The 18,978-nt window shown below is 43.8% G+C and overlaps 1 protein-coding gene across 6 annotated transcripts in view; it reads left to right on the top strand.

Moving 5' to 3' along the window:
* The window catches only part of ASB3 (ankyrin repeat and SOCS box containing 3), a 42,148-nt gene extending 23,370 nt beyond the window's left edge, over positions 1-18,778 (top strand). For 5 of the 6 annotated variants that reach the window (XM_033145074.1, XM_033145073.1, XM_033145076.1 and 2 more), the window contains 7 exons: positions 4,593-4,705; positions 5,407-5,542; positions 7,705-7,882; positions 8,774-8,971; positions 13,352-13,600; positions 16,419-16,552; positions 18,277-18,778. In XM_033145074.1, coding sequence (XP_033000965.1) covers positions 4,593-4,705; positions 5,407-5,542; positions 7,705-7,882; positions 8,774-8,971; positions 13,352-13,600; positions 16,419-16,552; positions 18,277-18,551 — 1,283 coding nt within the window. In that variant the 3' untranslated portion in view covers positions 18,552-18,778. The remainder of the gene's footprint in view (positions 1-4,592; positions 4,706-5,406; positions 5,543-7,704; positions 7,883-8,773; positions 8,972-13,351; positions 13,601-16,418; positions 16,553-18,276) is intronic. The other variant, XM_033145077.1, reaches the window with a different exon arrangement.
* Positions 18,779-18,978: the final 200 nt, after the last annotated feature.

Raw genomic sequence — 18,978 nt, 5'->3', positions numbered from 1 at the left:
CCTTAGACCTTCCCCATAGTCTTCTGGATCATCGAAAGAAGTGTAGGTAGTGAGAGTTTTTCCTATCTTCACAGTAGCTTGTTGGATCTCAGCTCCAAAGTATCATGTCCCTAGTTCCTGAATCAGGAAGTCCCTTCGTTGAGTGCTCATCAAGAAAGTGCTACCTATGTTATTATTCTGGAGAGGTGTCATAGCTCAGTGGTTGGGTCAGTTGAAGTCCGGAAGGTTAAATGGCTGTTTAGTGGAGGTGGCAATAGAAGACGCTTGGTGGCAGCGGTGAAGTTAATACATTTGCACAACTCCGAATTTTGCAATTCAGGTCTCTGGCCAAGTAAGGTGTACGGAAATGAATATACTGTGGTAAAGTGTGCATGAAAACACACACATTAGTGAAAATAACATACACAAATGTCATCTGTTGGTTTGCGAAAATGTGCACGTGAGGGAAAGTTGCATAGAAAAATGTGTACAGATATATTAGGTGAAAATTGCACTAAAGCTTTGATGAATTCTCATAAGGACTTTTTATTTTCCATCGCTAACTGGTGTCGAAATACAGTTAACTGAATCAAAAACCGAAAGAAACCAAAATTGACAGGTTCACCCATGCCTACCATCACTGTAGGTCTGTGGGGGCATAATGCACTTTTTCATTTTCTGTCTTAAGATTACAGAAAACAAAGAAACACCCCCCTCCTCAGCTCGATCGTTATTAATGCTCAGTTTTTTTAAAAAAAACGTGATGGTGGTTTTTTTTTTTTGCTATAAAGTATGGCCAAGAAAAAGAAAAGACTAACCTATGTATTTAGGGAAACGGTTCGTCTGCATATTCTCAGAAGGATCAACAGATGTCTGTTGGAAAGAGAAACCCTTTTTTTTTTCAAATTTGCTGCCCTGATGAAAAATCAAGGCAAAAGCCACAGGCTTTCAGTTGACCTAGGAGAAACTACTTTTTGAGTGCCACTGCAAATCCTGTCTCACGTCTCTTTGCTATTCTTGGCTTTGTTGTTTGATTTTTGTTTTGTTTTCATGTCCCAGCTGCTATTCTGTTTTCAAAGAATTTCTGACTCTCTAACCTCCTGATGTGTGGGGATTTTGGGTTGTAAGCTGGCAGAGTTAATAGATCAATGAAAGAGTCAAGTCCACTGAGGAAGTTGAGAACAGTCAAGGCAAATTCTTGGCTTAATAGGGAGAAGAAATCTGCTTGGCAGTTCTGTGAGATTTCAGGAATCAGAGAAGCAAAAGCTTAGAAAGGAGGCCTGTTCTGAGTTTTTTTCCCCCTTCCTTTGTTTCAAATAAATACCTCCACAGAGACTGTTCCATTAAAGGACCTGTCTTTAACCGTTCTGTGCATTAGTGATTATAAAATCCATTCAGGGTTATAAAAATATGCGGTGCCTTCAATCTGTGTGCCGTATCATGTTTTATTTCCAGAGGGGTAGTTGTGTGAGTCTCTGGCAGAATTTTGAGGGAGTGCTGGGGCGCCAGTCGCAAAATGGCTGCCGTGGAAGAGACATGCCAAAACACAAGATGGCTGCATGAGGAGATTTGGCAGAACACAAACTTAAGAGATACAACCACCCATGACAAGGTTATGCTTACTAGAAACAAAATAATTCCCACCCCCCTTCCAGTAGCACCTTAGAGACCAACTAAGTTTGTTATTGGTATGCACACGAAAGCTCATACCAATAACAAACTTAGTTGGTCTCTAAGGTGCTACTGGAAGGAATTTTTATTTTTATTTTGTTTCGACTACGGCAGACCAACGCGGCTACCTACCTGTAACTAGAACTATGCTTACTGGAGACTGACTTGTTTTTTTTTTGTTTTTTTTTTAAAAAAGCTCCACGTTTGCCGTTCCTGCCAAGGGACACTACTGGAAGTTTTCATGGGCAACATGGCACCCACGGGTGCTGGGTTGGCGCCCCTGTTCAGTTAATTTTCATGGAAGAATAACTAGAACAGACATTTTGTTCCCTTCCTCTCTTCTGTCCTCTCCCAGTACTTTTTGGTCTTAAGGCCATCTGTTCTTTAAAGAAAGAAAGAAAGAAATGAAAGATTGCTGTTTATTTCCAATAGCAAACTAGCTTTGCGACTGGAGGGCTGTAACTCAGTGACAAAGCACATGCTTTTCATTCTATTATTATTGTTAGTATTAGTATTATTATACAGAAGGTTCAGTCCCTGGTTTCTTCTGGTATGACTGAGAAAGAGCCATTTGAATGGAGAGCAGCAGACAAAGCCAGTTGCTCCATCACTGACCACCCTCAGAATTACATCTCTCCCCCTGCCTCCCCCCGTCATCCTTGCGGCTTGCTTCTATCAATAAGTTTCCGTCCTATTCCTAGAGCTCCGATTTAACACAGTATTTCACAAAACCTAATAGCACAGTTAATGCTGCAGTTGGGAGGGCATAACCCACAATTTCTTTCATGTTATTTGTCACAGCTTTTCCACCCCCCCCACCTTGAAGTTTTAGTTTACAGTGCTGCCAGACACACATTGATTTTTTATTTTTATTACTTACCTGTGGCCTTTTCAGACCGACTTTTTGATTTCTCTCGGGAGCAAAGGACTACTGAAGTAAAACGTTAAAGAAATCCTCGCTCCCCGAGCCAGCTTTACATATTCCATTTTTTTTAAAAAAAAAGTTACAGGAGAGATTGTCATCGTGTCTGGCGTCTGTAAAAGATGGGCTTAAGCTGCCGATGAAGCCGCGGAAAATGATTGGGCACGACTCTGAGGTTTCCAAAGTCACCTGGGAGCGAAGGAAAAGCGATCACATTTCTTCTCATGGAGATGGAGAATCTGCTGAGAGAGATAAGCTGATGATGTGCCCCTTCCTCAGCTTTGTGGTTGTTAAAAACCCAGCAAGGGGAACAGGACCCTCCAGCCAAGGCTGTCAGTGAGCCTGAGGAAGCATCGGATCTGGGCCAAGGAACGGAGGTCCCCACACCACCTGTTTGGGTTTCTAGTCAGTTCTCGGGTTCCTCCACCTTCATCTCCCTCATGGGCCACCGAAGCAGAGGAGATGGACTAGTTGGGCTGTAACAGGAAACCATGGTTTCTTCTTACTGCCCGAGCTTGCCCATTTGCCTTCCTTCTTCCTTACATAGCCACAGGGCCGGATTTAGGTTTGATGAGGCCCTAAGCTACTGAAGGTAATGGGGCCCTTTATATGTCCAGCTGTCCTTTGTCAACAACAAATTGTTGATGTTTTTGTTTGTTTGTTTGTTTGTTGACTATATGCTATATATGGTAATTTATGGACCTAATAGGTATCTAAAGCCATTTGCACATGTTGCCATGCACCCAGTCCATGCAGAATGTAGGCACCCTGTATATAGAAATGAGCAAACCAGTGATATTTTAGGGAGCAGACTAGCAGGTGGGGGCCATTACTTACATCATAGGAGCCTACAAAACACTGTTGCTGTATGTAGGTTTTATTTTATTTGTTTTTTGTCTTATATTTTGGAAATGTACATCCAGTTTCTTTTCCTTTTCATTTTTTTGGGGGGCCCAAGAGAGTGGGGCCCTAAGCTATAGCTTTTTTAGTTTATACATAAATCCAGCACTGCATAGCCACAAGGAAGGAACCAAAAGCTTTTGCTTCCACTTTAAAATTAAGCACCATTTCCCATTACAGTGGTACTTCGGGTTAAGGACTTAGTTCGTTCTGGAGGTCCGTTCTTAACCTGAAACCGATCTTAACCTGAGGTACCACTTTAGCTAATGGGGCCTCCCGCTGCCACCGCACGATTTCTGTTCTCATCCTGGGCCAAAGTTCTTAACCTGAGGTACTACTTCCAGATTAGCAGGGTATGTAACCCAAGGTGTTTGTAACCCAAGGTACCACGGTAATCTGTTTTTACCTCTGAACTCGGAAAACCGTTGTTTGTCTGAGCAGGCCAGGGTCTGAAACCACAGCTTGATCCTGGTTTTCTTCCAACAAACCACAGTTCCTCATGTTCAGATGTACAGTACATGCGCAGCCAGAGTATGTCTTAAATATACATATTTCAAATGTCAAAAGGCCAGGGTAAAGAGGTGTGTCTTCAGCATACGATGAAAGCTGATAATGAGAGCCAGTGTGGTGTAGTGGTTAAGAGCAGTAGACTCGTAATCTGGGGAACCGGGTTCGCGTCTCCGCTCCTCCACATGCAGCTGCTGGGTGACCTTGGGCTAGTCACACTTCTCTGAAGTCTCTCAGCCCCACTCACCTCACAGAGTGTTTGTTGTGGGGGAGGAAGGGGAAGGAGAATGTGAGCCGCTTTGAGACTCCTTCGGGTAGTGATAAAGCGGGATATCAAATCCAAATCCAATCCAATGTACAGTTCACTGGCTGCTTAGGAAGTTGCAAATCTTTTGCCTGCAAAGCAGACATCTCTTGGCAATGATTCCCCCCCCCCCCCATTTCCTTATTATGTAGGGAAGTCGAGGGTTGTGCAGTGCTGCATGACTACTTAAGAGAATTAATTCTGACTTCAGTAGCGGATGGAAAACAGCATTCTGATGATGGTGTTGATTAAGATGAATGTATGTGGTGCAGCTGATAAGAATAATGGTTTTTAACCCTATGTTTATAGCTGTTCAAAATGGACACGTTGACGTGATAAAGCTTCTCCTTCAACAAGGAGCAAATATTAATGGTCCCCACTGTTGGTCTGAATGGAATTCTCTGCACCAAGCTGCTTTTCAGGTAATCTATAAATCCATAATTTCATTTCCATATAAATAAAGTTTTACTCTTTCTCCCCCTCTCTCTTAAAACGGCAGCTTTGTGTAGTCTTTGCATGCTGTTCCTTTTGGTGATTTGTGACAGCTGGGCGCAGAAAAGTCAGTTTAAATGCAAATGATCGTTCTGAATACGGCAGGAATTGTGCCGAGTGTTAAACACTGTGAGCATTTTAAAAGATTTAAAGTATTACACGTGTTTTAAGAAATGATCAGGCATAACATGGGTGAGAAATCTGTTATTGAACATTAATTTGCTTGAAATAATTCTTTTGTCCCGATGCACTGGGGCTCCTCAAACAACAGGCAGAGGGGTTTCAGTATTTAAAAGGTAAAATACAAGATGGAGAGTTTTATTGCCTGCAGTTCCCTGCCCAAGCCAGCCTCCCAAGTTCTTCGGCACAGAATGCTCTCTGAACTGCTAGAGCAGCGGACGTTCTGGGCTGGGCCTTGCAGAATCCTGTGACTTTGAGAGATTCGGCTTTAAATATGTACTGAACTGAATTTCTCCTCCATTCCCTACTTTCAGAACGTACAAAATAGTCGAGGGAGGGAGACACTGCTAAGCACTGGGAACCATGAACTACAGCACGATACTCAATGCAAATGCATGTCGATATCTTGCTCTGTTTTTAACAATGATGAACTCCTTTTACCCATTTTCAGAACTACCCAGAGATACTGAAATTACTCCTCAACAAAGGAGCCAAAAAAGAATGTGTGGATGATTTTGGGATCACCCCTTTATTTGTTGCTGCACAGTATGGAAAGCTGGAAAGTTTAAGGATTCTTATATCATACGGTAGCCCTTTTCTGCTTCTGTCTCTCAGCAGATTTCCTTGGGGGGGGGGTGAATAGCAGTCTTGCCATTGTTGAATAGAAATGGCTTATTAACAAAGTGAATGTTTCAAGGAGAAGAGCTGTAGCTCAGGGTTAGAGCATCTGCTGCAGGTTGTAGCAGAGACCTGTAGCTTAGGTAGCTTTTAAAAGATTTTTTTAAAAAATTATGGAGGGATTTATTGTTGTTGTTGTTGTTATTTTGTTGCACTATAAAAAGAAAGGAATAGATTTACATCTATTACTTTTAAAAAATAATGATGGCATTTAACTAAAACGTTGCACTATTGCAAGGATTAGCTATAGCGCAACCAGGTATCTCTTCTCTCCTCACCTGTGCATGTCTGCACCACCCCCAAATCTGCTCTGGAGGATTTAGGGACCCTCCCTCTAGAACAGGTTTAGGGGGCATGTGATGAGAAGAGAAGAGAAGAGAAGAGGGTTCTATTGCAGAAGGAGAAATCTGGGGACTGATGTACTGACATGCTTAACACGATGTTGACTACTGTCCTAAAGAACAAGAAATATAAGACCAAATTCCTAAAAACACACACCATTTGACCAATAATACTCTAGAAAGAACAGATCCAACCCCTCCCCACGAAAAGATGTCTACCACAGTAAAGGCCAGAGTCATTTCAAGGTACAATCCAACGTTAAGAAACTTAGGCAAGAAGGGTAGTCTTAAAGCTGGTGTCTGAAAGCTGACCATGTTGATGCCAGGCATTTTTCCCTTGGGAGAGCATTCCACTACTGGGGAAAAAACAAAGCACCAGGATGGGTGACACCTGGCTTGAGAGCAGTACATGTGAAAAGGATCTAGGAGTCTTGGTAGACCACAAACTTGACATGAGTCAACAGTGTGATGCAGCAGCTAAAAAAGCCAATGCAATTCTGGGCTGCATCAATAGGAGTATAGCGTCTAGATCAAGGGAAGTAATAGTACCACTATATTCCGCTCTGGTCAGACCTCACCTGGAATACTGTGTCCAGTTCTGGGCACCACAGTTCAAGAAGGATACTGACAAGCTGGAACGTGTCCAGAAGAGGGCAACCAAAATGGTCAAAGGCCTGGAAACAATGCCTTATGAGGAACGGCTTAGGGAGCTGGGTATGTTTAGCCTGGAGAAGAGAAGGTTAAGGGGTGATATGATAGCCATGTTCAAATATATCAAAGGATGTCATCTAGAGGAGGGTGAAAGGTTGTTTTCTGCTGCTCCAGAGAAGCGGACACGGAGCAATGGATTCAAACTACAAGAAAGAAGATTCCACCTAAACATTAGGAAGAACTTCCTGACAGTGAGAGCTGTTCGGCAGTGGAATTTGCTACCAAGGAGTGTGGTGGAGTCTCCTTCTTTGGAGGTCTTTAAGCAGAGGCTTGACAGCCATCTGTCAGGAATGCTTTGATGGTGTTTCCTGCTTGGCAGGGGGTTGGACTGGATGGCCCTTGTGGTCTCTTCCAACTCTATGATTCTATGATTCTATTGCATTGCCACCTTCTGCACCTGTCTCAAAGGAGGCACACAGAGAAGTGCCCCTGGTGATGACTGAAGGTCCGGGGAAGTTGTAATGAAACCTCCATGTTTGTAGGCAGCGTGTCTCTGATGATCAGATATAAAGGGGATATCTGTTAATGTCATGTTCTGCTTTTGAGCATTCAGAGGCATTTGGCAGGACCAGATGGGTCGTTAGTTTGACCCTACTGTGTACTTCACAACTGCCTGGCGAGAGCCAGCATAGCCAGCATGGTGTAGTGGTTAAGAGCGGTAGACTCGTAATCTGGTGAACTGGGTTCGATTCCCCACTCCTCCACATGCAGCTGCTGGGTGACCTTGGGCTAGTCACACTTCTTTGAAGTCTCTCAGCCCCACTCACCTCACAGAGTGTTTGTTGTGGGGGAGGAAGGGAAAGGAGAATGTTAGCCGCTTTGAGACTCCTTCGGGTAGTGATAAAGTGGGATATCAAATCCAAATCCAAACTCTTCCCTGAGCATGCGTAGCAAGCATACACAGTAAAGGTAATTTATAGTGGTCCTATTGAATGGCAGGAATGTTTGCAAGATGCAGAGCGTTGGGCTTTAACCGCCTCTCTTATTCATTAATTACTTGATTCTCTGTTGCCTATCAGGAGCAAACGTCAACTGTAAAGCCAAGGATCGGGCCACTCCGTTATTTATCGCTGCACAGGAGGGCAATGATGAATGCACGGAGCTGTTGTTATCCAGGGGAGCAGATCCAAACCTGTACTGCAATGAAGATGAGTGGCAGCTACCTATCCACGCTGCAGCAGAAATGGGGCACAGCAAGTAGGTTCTAGAAGAAGCTGCTACAATTTTCAAGGAAACGAAGTTGTCACTAGACTTACCTTGTACTCCAGGGGTAGGAAAAGTAAAGGTAAAGGAACCCTGGGCGGTTAGGTCCAGTCAAAGGCAGCTATGGGGCTGAGGCGCTCATCTCGCTTTTCAGGCCAGGGGAGCTGGCGTTTTTCCGCAGACAGCTTCCAGGTCATGTGACCAGCATGACTAAACTGCTTTTGGCGCAATGGAACACCGTGCTGGAAACCAGAGCGCACGGAAACACTGTTTACCTTCCCGCTGCAGCAGTACCTATTTATCTACTTGCACTGGCGTGCTTTCGAGCTGCTAGGTTGGCAGGAGCTGGAACAGAGCAACGGGAGCTCACCTCGTCGCAGGGATTCGAATGTGGGGACGCGGGTGGCACTGTGGTCTAAACCACTGAGTCTCTTGGGTTTGCCGATCAGAAGGTCCAGGGGTAGGAAGTTCCACTGGCTCAGAGGCCAGAGCCCCACTTGAGCTGGGGTGCGGGGCTTACATCAGTGTATCTCTGGCTGAACTGGCGTTAGGGATATGTGCCGGCACAGCCCTGGCTGTGCCTTGACTCAGCCAGTAAAGCTGCTGAATGCAAAGTCTTAGGTTTGGATTGCGCTTCAAATCTATATAAACCAAGATTTAACAGCATTTTAATTTTGACGCTATATTTTAAAGTAATTTACAAATGTGTCGCCCCCCCCCCCAACGTTAAGGATCAACTTGCTTTAAACCCTGGAATCACTGTTTTAACATTTATGTAACACTGAAAGGTGGTAAAGTTGGGTTGCTGGTTTTTAAAGCTCCAGGAAAGCGTTGGCTCTTGCACTGAAACCTGTAGCAATAACAAGCACTTTTTCATATCCTTAGTATATTACGCTTGCTCGTACCAGTTACTGACCGGCTCTGTGGCAGCGCTGAAGGCAAAGTGAGCCCTGTCTACTCGGCAGTCCTAGGCGGTCACGAAGATTGCTTGGAATTGTTACTTAAGGAAGGTTACAGCCCGGATGCCCAGGCTTGTCCAGTCTTTGGCTGCAGATCACCCATGCCTTTGGCTTTCCAAAAGGGGTAGGTACCAGCAGGAACTGGCAGGAGAGGGTGGACAAAAAGTCTGTGGCAGTGATTGCTCAGAACCTGACATAAAATAACTTACTGTCTTCCATACTGCTGTGTAATATATGAAGCTGTCTTCCCCCTCTCTGAAGAAGAAGTGTGCATGCACACGAAAGCTAGTGTGCATGCACACGAAAGTATCTGAAGAAGTGTGCATGCACACGAAAGCTCATACCAAGAACAAACACAGTTGGTCTCTAAGGTGCTACTGAAAAGAATTTTCTATTTTGTTCCCCCTCTCTGTAGAGGTGATAGCAGCTTCTGTCAGTAAGGGGCAATTTCCAATGAGGAAATGGCATGGGGGTGGGGGCGAAGGGTACAGAACTCCTCTCTTAGAGCCATGGCTGCTCTTTGCGAAAATTAGACTCCTGGATATCCAAGGACAGAACTTTCTCATCATTTATAGGTTGGCCAAATGATAGAAAGCAAGATTCAGGGGCCATGGTGGAAAGCAGAAGGTAGAGCAGAGGTTTGGATCATGGAGCTATTTTGAGAAGTTGGTGGTGCTTACATGTTCTGGCGAGACCATTCCCAGTATGGTAGCAAACGGCAGAGCAGGGTGCAAAATGGAACAAGTGCCTGAAGGGAAAAGGTAGGCCCCTGGAAAAGCTGGAAAATGCTAGGAATTCTTAAAAAGGTTTTATGTTAGGGCTTTACTTCGGCGATGATTTCTAGAAAACTTTCCACTGATTTGCCGGGGGGGGGGGGGAGATCTGTAATACATTAATGTAAAACAGTAATACATTGTCAGCAATGGGGGCTTCTGAAAAGCTTCTTTAAGGCTCCCTTGGCACCAATGGAGGTGTTAAAAAAAAGCCTCATTGCAGCATGGAGAGGAGGCCGCAAAAGGGGAGGCCAAGGCCTGGAATTTCCCCACCCCTGTTTTATCCTGATCAAATATTTTAGTTTAGCTACTTTAGATTTTTTTTTTGGGGGGGGAGCCTTTGATAAGTACTAATAGGCAAATAGTTTTGCCTATAGAATAGGACTCAAATAAACATGCTAGACCAATCTCTCAAATCAATTTGATGTTTGTGGAATGCTCTCCCCAGGGAAGCTTGCCTGGCACCATCATCGTATATCTTAAGTGATGGGCATTATTTTTTCTCTTTAACCATGCCTTTGGCCTCTGTGCCCTTTTAGAATGGGTGGGATATTTTTTTAGTATATTTAAATGTATTATTTAAACATTTTTTCTTGTATTTATGTGGCTTTTTGTTTGTTTGCTTGCTCGCTTGCTTGTAAGTTGCATTGACATGCCTTCGGCAAGAAAAAGCGACCAATAGATTTCATTAATGATAATTTAGGGCAGTGGGAAAACATCAGCAATACCCCCCCCCCGCCCCAATTCAAACATTCTTGGGAAACACACACCTATGATTTCTCTCAAGAATATTCCACAGTGGGATGGCTTTCAGGGGCTGGTTGGAGAGTAAACATATGTATAGACTTTTTGAACTTTGGTGCTGGAATTCCACATGTGCCCCCGGCAGGTTTAACCAACGTGGTACCTTCCAGATGTTGATGACCTTCAGCTTCGATCAGCCCCAGCCAGCATGGAGAATGGTCAAGGTTGATAGGATCTGTGGTCCTGCAACATCTGGAAAGGGCTACATTGGCTATTCCTGCTCTAGGGCTTTCTTTTAAAAAGAGGGGTTTCCTCTCAGGCTGCAGTTGTGTAAACACTAACCTGGGAGTAAGCCCAATTAAATCCACGAGGCCTACTGATGAACAGGCGGACATAGAATTGCACTGTTAAGAAAACAGAAAGCTTCTGCCTGATGTATACCAGTTCTGGGTCGTATCCAAAGAACTTGGCAAGGATTTCCTTGGGGAAGTTTCCCTCTTTGAAGCAGAGGCTTGTCGAACACACATTCATTCTAATTTCCTTGCTTTCAAAGGGTCTTTATCAGCAATCTCTTTCTCTAGGGAACTTGACATGATTTTGTAATTGAGTCAAGTATATTCTTAATTAGCATAGAACTCTCTCTCTTTCTCTCTCTCCCCTCCCCACCCATCTCCTTCTGCTTGAAATGGCTGCTTGATTCTCTCCTAATATCAATCTCTCACTTTCCTTTAAAATAAGATAATGTTATTAGCATGGATTCTGCTGGGGTTTCCTTTCTATATTACGCACGGAGGGCGCAGGAGGAATGCTTGTTGACGCAGTTTGATTTTCCCCTCTTCCAGTTTACAGGAAAGGAGAAATCCTGAAATGTGTTAAAACAGAAATGCATTTATCAGTCCAGCGTTTCTCATATATCTGTTGCTGGTCTTAAAGTCCTTTGTCATATTTTATTGTGTATTTGTATGATTCTTGCCTTTGTCAGTCTTATTGCAATGACTTCTAATCAACCCTAAAAAACCAAATCAGATAAACTGGATTTCTTTTAAAACCCTAGTTGGGTTTTTTTTTCTGTTAGCATTTGCTAATGTTAATATTTTACCTATTTTGAATTTTGTTCTAATGGTCTCTCTTGAGATATTTTTGCTTTTATCATAACTCACCTTGAACATTCAGGACGGCATCACTCTGCAGATATTCTTTTTATCAAATTATAATAATAACAACCTTGGTAGAAGTAACAGGGGAAAATGTCCAGGTAACATCAGGGAACTGTCCTACATAAGCAGGGCCGGATTTAGGTTTGATGAGGCCCTAAGCTACTGAAGGTAATGGGGCCCTTTATATGTCCAGCTGTCCTTTGTCAACAACAAATTGTCGCTGTTTTTTGTGTTGAATATATGCTATATGGTAACCTATGGACCTAATAGGTATCTAAAACCATTTGCACATAACGAAACATGTATTTTATCAAAGTAATTTTTTATCTTATATTTTGGAAATGAACATCCAATTTTGGGGGGACCCCCAAGAGAGTGGGGCCCCAAGCTATAGCTTGTTTAGCTTATACGTAAATCCAGCACTGTACATAAGTTGCAAGAGACTCGGTTTTCCAACAACAAATTCTTTTTATGTATAGATGGATCGAACATACAACACTAAGCCCAAACTGTGTGGACTCCTGGAGAGGAGATGGCAGCCGCTTTGTTCTTCCTCTGGTCCTGTGTCTGCTGAACTGCTGTGAGCTAAGCCATGGTTTGGCTAAGCAGGCCATCCAAACCTGGGCTTGCGGTTTGTTCTGCTCCAGACAATAACCAAGGCTTGTAGCCAAGGTTTTTTCCTTGGGCTTATAGCTTGTGGTTTGTCTGGAGCAGACAAACCAGAAGCCCAGATTCAGACGAGGCTATAAGCCAAACCATTATTTAGCTCACAGCAGCAGCAGGACTGGAGGAAGAGCAAAATGGCTGCGGTCTCTTCTCTAGGAACTTGCATGCTTGCATATTAGCAGCAACCCATGGTTTGGCTTTGCACTATGCATGAACCAACATGAACCAGGTGTTATCAAAACCTGGATGCTTTTAATACTTTTTACTTTCTTCCTTTCTGCTTAGTTTCAAAAGTTCTTTAAACTTCCAGTAGTATAACTAGTTAACAGGTAGGTAGCCGTGTTGGTCTGCCATAGTCAAAACAAAATTAAATAAATCCTTCCAGTAGCACCTTAGAGACCAGCTAAGTTTGTTATTGGTACAAGCTTTTGTGTGCATGCAATAACAGACTTAGCTGGTCTCTAAGGTGCTGCTGGAAGGATTTTTTTATTTTATTTAGCAGTATAACTAGACGCTGAAGAAGAAACAGGAGGGTAACCGGGTTGCCAGTGAGAAAGGCATTATCCCAGTTTACAAAGAAGGACGTACTAATGGAAATGGCTAACGTCCGGCGAGATTAACATGGCTTGTCACAGATTCAATAAATACTATTAGAACTTCAGTGATATATCAAGAAAGTCAGCAGTTTTCAAAGTGTTGTGGAGAACCCAGGGCTTCCTCAGATTGAGGACCTGCCTTCTCAGACAGCTTGCCCACCACTGCGGATCTTCTCCTGAAATGTATGGTTGCAGGGGAGCATAGGCACGCATGATTTTATTTGTATGCTGCTTTCCCACAGTTCAAACCATGCTCAAGGCGGCTTTCAACATGGGGAAAAATTACCTAACTGCAACACAATAAAAGTAGTCATATGCAATTGATAAAACATCAAAAAATACACAACCAAGCTGAACAATTCCCATATGAATCGCAACACCTAAAATAAAGATACGAAAACCAAACAGCAACCACTCCCCCAACAACAATAACACCCCACCGTCACCACAAACAACACACCGGCGTGATTTGCAGTTGTCCCTCTGTAGGCCTTTTGTTGCACAAGTGCAGACATTTTGAAAAACAAAACTGCATTGACAAATGTGTGTTTTTGAACATTGGTTGCAGGTCTGGCTTAATCCTCATTCTTTTGAAGTATGGGATCACGCTTTCCGAAGCAGATTTAGGCCTCTGTCTGCATGATGGAAGGTTCTCCTTATTTCAGCATTTCTTGAAGCGAGGCTGTAAGCTTCCACACAGAGAGCACCAGGCAGAATTTACGAAGAATGCAATTCTTGCAGGAGACAGATACAAAGAATGGTTGCCGTCCCTCCTGTTGGCTGGGTTCAATCCGGTGCATCTCCTCAATGAATCATGGTAAGCAAGGTTACATACAGATACACACACACAGACACACGACATGCGCCTTCACCGATCATTTTCAGTGCATGTGAAAAATGTATTTATTCAGGCAAACCTTTGGGAGAAGGGGTTAACATTTCCTTTTATTCTGATTTTGTAGGTCTTTCACATTTGTGAATTTTCTCTGTGTTGTTTTATACCTTGTTCTGTTTTTAATCAAGGTTTTTTAGTGGTCTCTGCATTATCAGAAATAAAATACACTGTGCATGTGTGAGCAGCATACATACATGCATGCATGTGTTCACTTGTGTGTACATGAATTCATATAGATACACATCCACCTTGTCTATTTGTGATTTTTTACTTTGCAGATGCACTGCACTTAATAGCTCTGGGTTGTTCTGTCAGCACAAGCATTTCTTTCTTTTCTTTTTAAAATAGTTTTAAGAATTGATTTTGTTAAGAAGAAGTACAATCGTAACAAAAAGAAAGAACATCACAGCCTGGAAGGGCAATAGTACAGTGCAACTCCGAAGGAACAGTAAAGTATTAACTCCTACAAGGATTCCCTTTACAAATAAAACAGATATGTAAAAATGAAAGTTTGCCAATGAAGGTTTTTCCCTCACCTGTGAGTTGTGTTATTTAACATAAAGGTTCTATGAAGTCTTAGATGAGAGTCATTTGCATATGTAGTAGACCCGCAACGTATGCACATTTAACTTGTGTGCATTCAGCTTTATGTGCTTGGGGGGAAAAAATTAAAAAGTGGCTGGAAAAAACTTTGACAGTTCCACCTGCCATTGTATCCAATGTGTCTTGACTATATGCACTTTTGGCTTTATGCACTATTTTAGAATGTGGTTCCTGTTGCAGATAATGCGAATTCTCTGATTCAGTCAAATAAGCACGGTACAGTAATTGGAAGCAGACTCCTCTGACTGTAGCCTCTTTCTCCCAAATGCTCTCCTTTCCCATGATAATTTCCTCTCAGTTTTAGCCATGGTGTGGTGTTATGTCAGCACCAAGGCCAATTCTAACCATGGTTTGTGAACCAGCTTCAGATCCTCTTTTCAAGCTAATCGTGGTTGGCATGAATGTCCGGGCAGATGTAACACTGCACAGTGGTTAAATTGAGAAGGAGTTCACATGCAAGAAAAGGGGGAGTGAATGAGTGAAGGCATTCCTGATCAGTTAACCATGGTTACGACTGAGGAAAAGCTGCCTCTAGTGGACATCCTGGTTAGCATTTAACTAGGGTTAAGTTCAGGTTTTAGCCTTGATTAGGACTCACAATGGGGATTTCTGTGGGGGAGAGATTAGGGGCAAAGGAAGCGCATGCTCTTGCAGCCCAATCCCTTAACCATGGTTTCAAGAGCGTTATGTCTGCTCCAGCCCCAAGTCTGAAAAAGAAGCAGGCTTGGAACAGAAGCGAATAATAGTTGACAGACAGTGAAACTGGAAGAGAAGTGACGGCAGAACCTCCTTACAGGGAGAACATCGTGTGGATCTTTCACAGAATTGTGTTCTGTGTTGAATTCCAACTGTGTTGACTCATCACCAAGGGCAGGAGGTCTTTCTCCGTCAAGTGAAAGGAGAAAACAAGCCGTATGCCGTGTTTCTAAAGGTTTCAGCAAGGGGGCAGGGAAGGCATCTGCAGACCCGCTTCTATGGGAAAGGGGCACAGAATGCCTTTTCTGTGCCGTAAAAGGGCAGGAATCATCTCGTTGCTGAACACACCAGACTTGCAGCTGGGTTAAAATAATAAAAAAAGAGCCATGTATTCCGAAGCAAAATATTAAAGGTCACTGGATGCAGGCAGCATGAAAAGGTTCTTTTAACTGCTTCGATCTCTAGGAAAGACCCCTGTACCTTGAAGGCAACTGGCTGCTTCCTTAAGGCAAGCAAAATATAAATCCTTTAATTATGGCACTTGGACAAGCTTATGGTTTCCAACTGGCAGCCTGCTTGCTGAGTGTAATTTAATACTAGGGTGGGCGAGCAGAGAAAGTATTGCTGAATTCATCAAGCCGTTGAGAACCTAAGTTTACAGGCCCCAAGTGCAGCTCAAAGCTGTTCAGCTAAATGAAATGATGTTCTAGTTGAAGGATGATTTCTACCAGGCAGGAGAATCCATATGTACGTTGCACCTTTGACAAGTTTAGCAAGCCCTGGTTCAAACTGCTTGTGTGTGTTTTGGCCTGGGTGTGTTCTAGGGCAGGGGTTTGGGGAGTTTGTGGCTCCCCAGATAATGTTGGATTTGAGCTCCCATCACCCCAAGCCAGCATGGCCAATGATCAGAAAGCCCTGCTCTAAGCTTCATGGGTACTTCCATCCCCATGGACACAAGCTCTGACCTTCTTGGGCTGACCAGGAAAACATCAGAAGAGTCTTACTGGATGAGGCTGTGGGCCCAACCAGTCCAGCTCTCTGTTCTCAAACTGGCCAACCAGAGGTCCATGGGAAGCCTGCAAGCAGGACTTGAGTGCAACAGTACTGTTGCGGTTTCTGGTACCTGGTCTTCAGAAGCATATTGCCTCCAGCAATGGAGGAAAGGTCTCCAGTGACTTTTCTTGTGTTCACTTGGAACACAAGTAGAGTGGCTCAAGGTCCCCCATCCCACAGGGAGTTCGCACAGTCAAATGAAAATGTAAACACCCCCTCCAAATGTTCCCTGATCAACACAGGTCAGGGGAAGCTCAGGAACTGAGCGGACAGGGTGATGTACAATGTGATTTGGGAGATGAGACTTTGGGGATGCAGCTTCTTCCTGATGCATATGTGCATCTTCAGGCAAAAGCTCTCCTAATAACCGAGTTCTGCTCGATCGTAGGGTTTCCTCTGTAAGCAGTGACACTCTCAACTTCCTTCTGGAGTTCACCAACTGGAAGAGGCTTCCATGGGACGTGGAGCAGATCCTTTCCGACCACAAAGAAACCTCCACGTGGGTGACTCGCAGTCACTTCGGTAAGTGACTCGTTCAGCTCTACGCGATCTGTTTTATTTCATAGATGACAAAACTGCTTTTGGGGCTGACACGCATTACGAACGCTTGTGCAAAATAACGCGGAGCCTGTAAAAGAAGTGGTACGGATCTTGATCCAGAGTAATTGTATTTCACAAAAATCTGTGCTTCGCTGTAGAAGGCTTCGTTGCCAGGCAGACCGCGAAACCTGCCGTGCTGGGTGGAGGTCAGGCTATGGCGGAAGCTTTACTCTGATGGCAGGGGCCTCCCACTGAAAGTGGAGGGGGGCGACAGCAACGGCTGTATCCCACCTATGGTAGCTAGTGTAACACACACACACCCCCATGGCCGAGAGAGGTGGTAGAGCCAGACTTGCCAAGAATCTGTTGCATCCTAAGCTGGTCCAGTTTCTGACCCTTGGGGTCCCTTCCAACTCTTATCATAAGCCTGATCCAGGCGTCTGGGCCGGGATAGTTTGGAGAGGTGAAAACCAGCAGTTTTATTGCCATTCTGCACTCTGGTAGGCACAAGGTCTATGGGTGTGATAGAGACCATTTAGCCTTGTTGCTCCCAGCTGGGAGTTAAAATTCAAGGATGGGGAACCTGTGGACCTCTAGATGTGGACTGAAGGATGATGGGGGTTGTAGTCCTGCAACATGATGAAAGCAGCTTGTTGATTCTCCCTGCCTTTCAATGTAGGATGTTGCTGTAAGTTTGAGGGCTAAGAAAGGCTGCAACCCAGAGAGCCATTGCCAGCTGGAGTAAATAATTTTGAGCTAGGTGACTGGTGGACAGACTCCTTCCTATGCAGTACAAGCTGGTTTCAGAGCAGAGGCACCCGTACAACGCAGCTCTTCCAATTAGCCTTCCAAAATCAGTGGGTATATATAAATGATCCTGTCGTTCTGCTTGATCCAGCGCTGGAGATAAAGGTCATCCAATTACTCCTGGCAGTGGTGAAGCTCAGGACCACCCGCCAGGGAGAAAGAAAAGCGCAGATACAGTATGGAATTGTCAGTTGCTAACTAGAGACTCGGGAGAGTGAAATACCATTTTTTAATAATAGAAAGGTTAGGCTAGACTCTGATCAGGAAATGTCTTTCTTTTTCTCTCCTGTGTACAAGGCCAGCAAACTTATCAGGATGGTTCAGTCTGAATATTTGCTTAATTACCATCTCTTCCTGGTCTCCCTTCAGTTCATTTACTCGCTGGGTCCTCCCCCGCCCTGCAATATTTTCATTATTTTTCTCTCTTGTCTGTTTAAAAGATCTGCAGTATTTTTTTTAAAGAATAAGGCAGATGGTGCTATTTAATAGAAGGGAGCTGGTTTCAGTCTTATATTTTAAATTTTAAAAACAAAACAAACAAGCAAAACCCCCAAGATCATCCAGTTTGCATTGAATTTGCAAAGCAAGACTGTAGGCTCAGGAACTGTTAATGTGGATTAGATATGTCTTGACTGCTAAGTAGATTCAGGGCAGAAGGAAGAAAGGCTTACAACCCTCTCTAAACAGTGCATAATGCATTTATGGAATTCACCGCTGCATGGTGTGGTGATGGCTGCTCGATTAGATGGCTTTAAAAGGAGCCAAGATGAAGTCATGGAGGGACAGCCTGATCTGTGGATGTTAACTATGATGGTTTTATGGAACAGTTGCAGAAGGGGAGCTTGAAGTCCTCTGAGTTGTTGTGCCCCATATAATTCTATTTTATTTTTCTGCAACAGAGCACATCCCTTCCCTGTCTCATCTTTGCCGCCTGGAGATCCGGTCACTTTTGACGAGCGATCGCTTACGGTCAGACCAGTTTATCCGCCAGCTGCCATTACCCACTTGCCTGCAGGACGCCTTACTTTACTCAGACGTGTTGAGAAGCTATGCCATTTCGGAATCTCAGCTTAGGCTGGGCAAAGTGCACGAAAAGAATGCCCCACCACCTCTTTCCAGTTCAGGAAACACGGAGAGGAGAGAAAACACGAGAACTGAAGCAGGCTCCTCATAGTGCTTTATGGCTTAAGAACCGTGTTGTGGTGCTCACTGCAATGAAAGACCCCTCCACTGCTGCCCGTGATAGGATATCCTCTCTTCAGAGATTCTTTAAACTCTTGCTCAGAGGCGTTCAAGCGCCGTTCTCTCTCAAAGGAGTTCAACATTCAAATGGATGAAAACACTTGCAAAGGCATAAATATTGTCACGGATCATTCCAAATGAAGACCCATTCCCTGTAAAGTTTGTTGATTTATTTTGATTGTCAATGATTGTTACTGATTTCTTACCTGGCTTTTTGCCAGAAGGTCTTGGGCTGTGTTACAACAATATACAATACAATACAATACAATACAATACAATACAATACAATACAATACAATACAATACAATACAATACAATACAATACAAACCTTTATTGGCATTACAAATTTTGTTGTTG

The sequence above is a fragment of the Lacerta agilis genome, chromosome 3 (assembly GCF_009819535.1).
Source record: "Lacerta agilis isolate rLacAgi1 chromosome 3, rLacAgi1.pri, whole genome shotgun sequence".
Lineage (NCBI taxonomy): Eukaryota > Metazoa > Chordata > Lepidosauria > Squamata > Lacertidae > Lacerta > Lacerta agilis.
The sequence above is the reverse complement of the archived record's forward strand: the minus strand, read 5'-3'. Positions and strand labels throughout refer to the sequence as shown.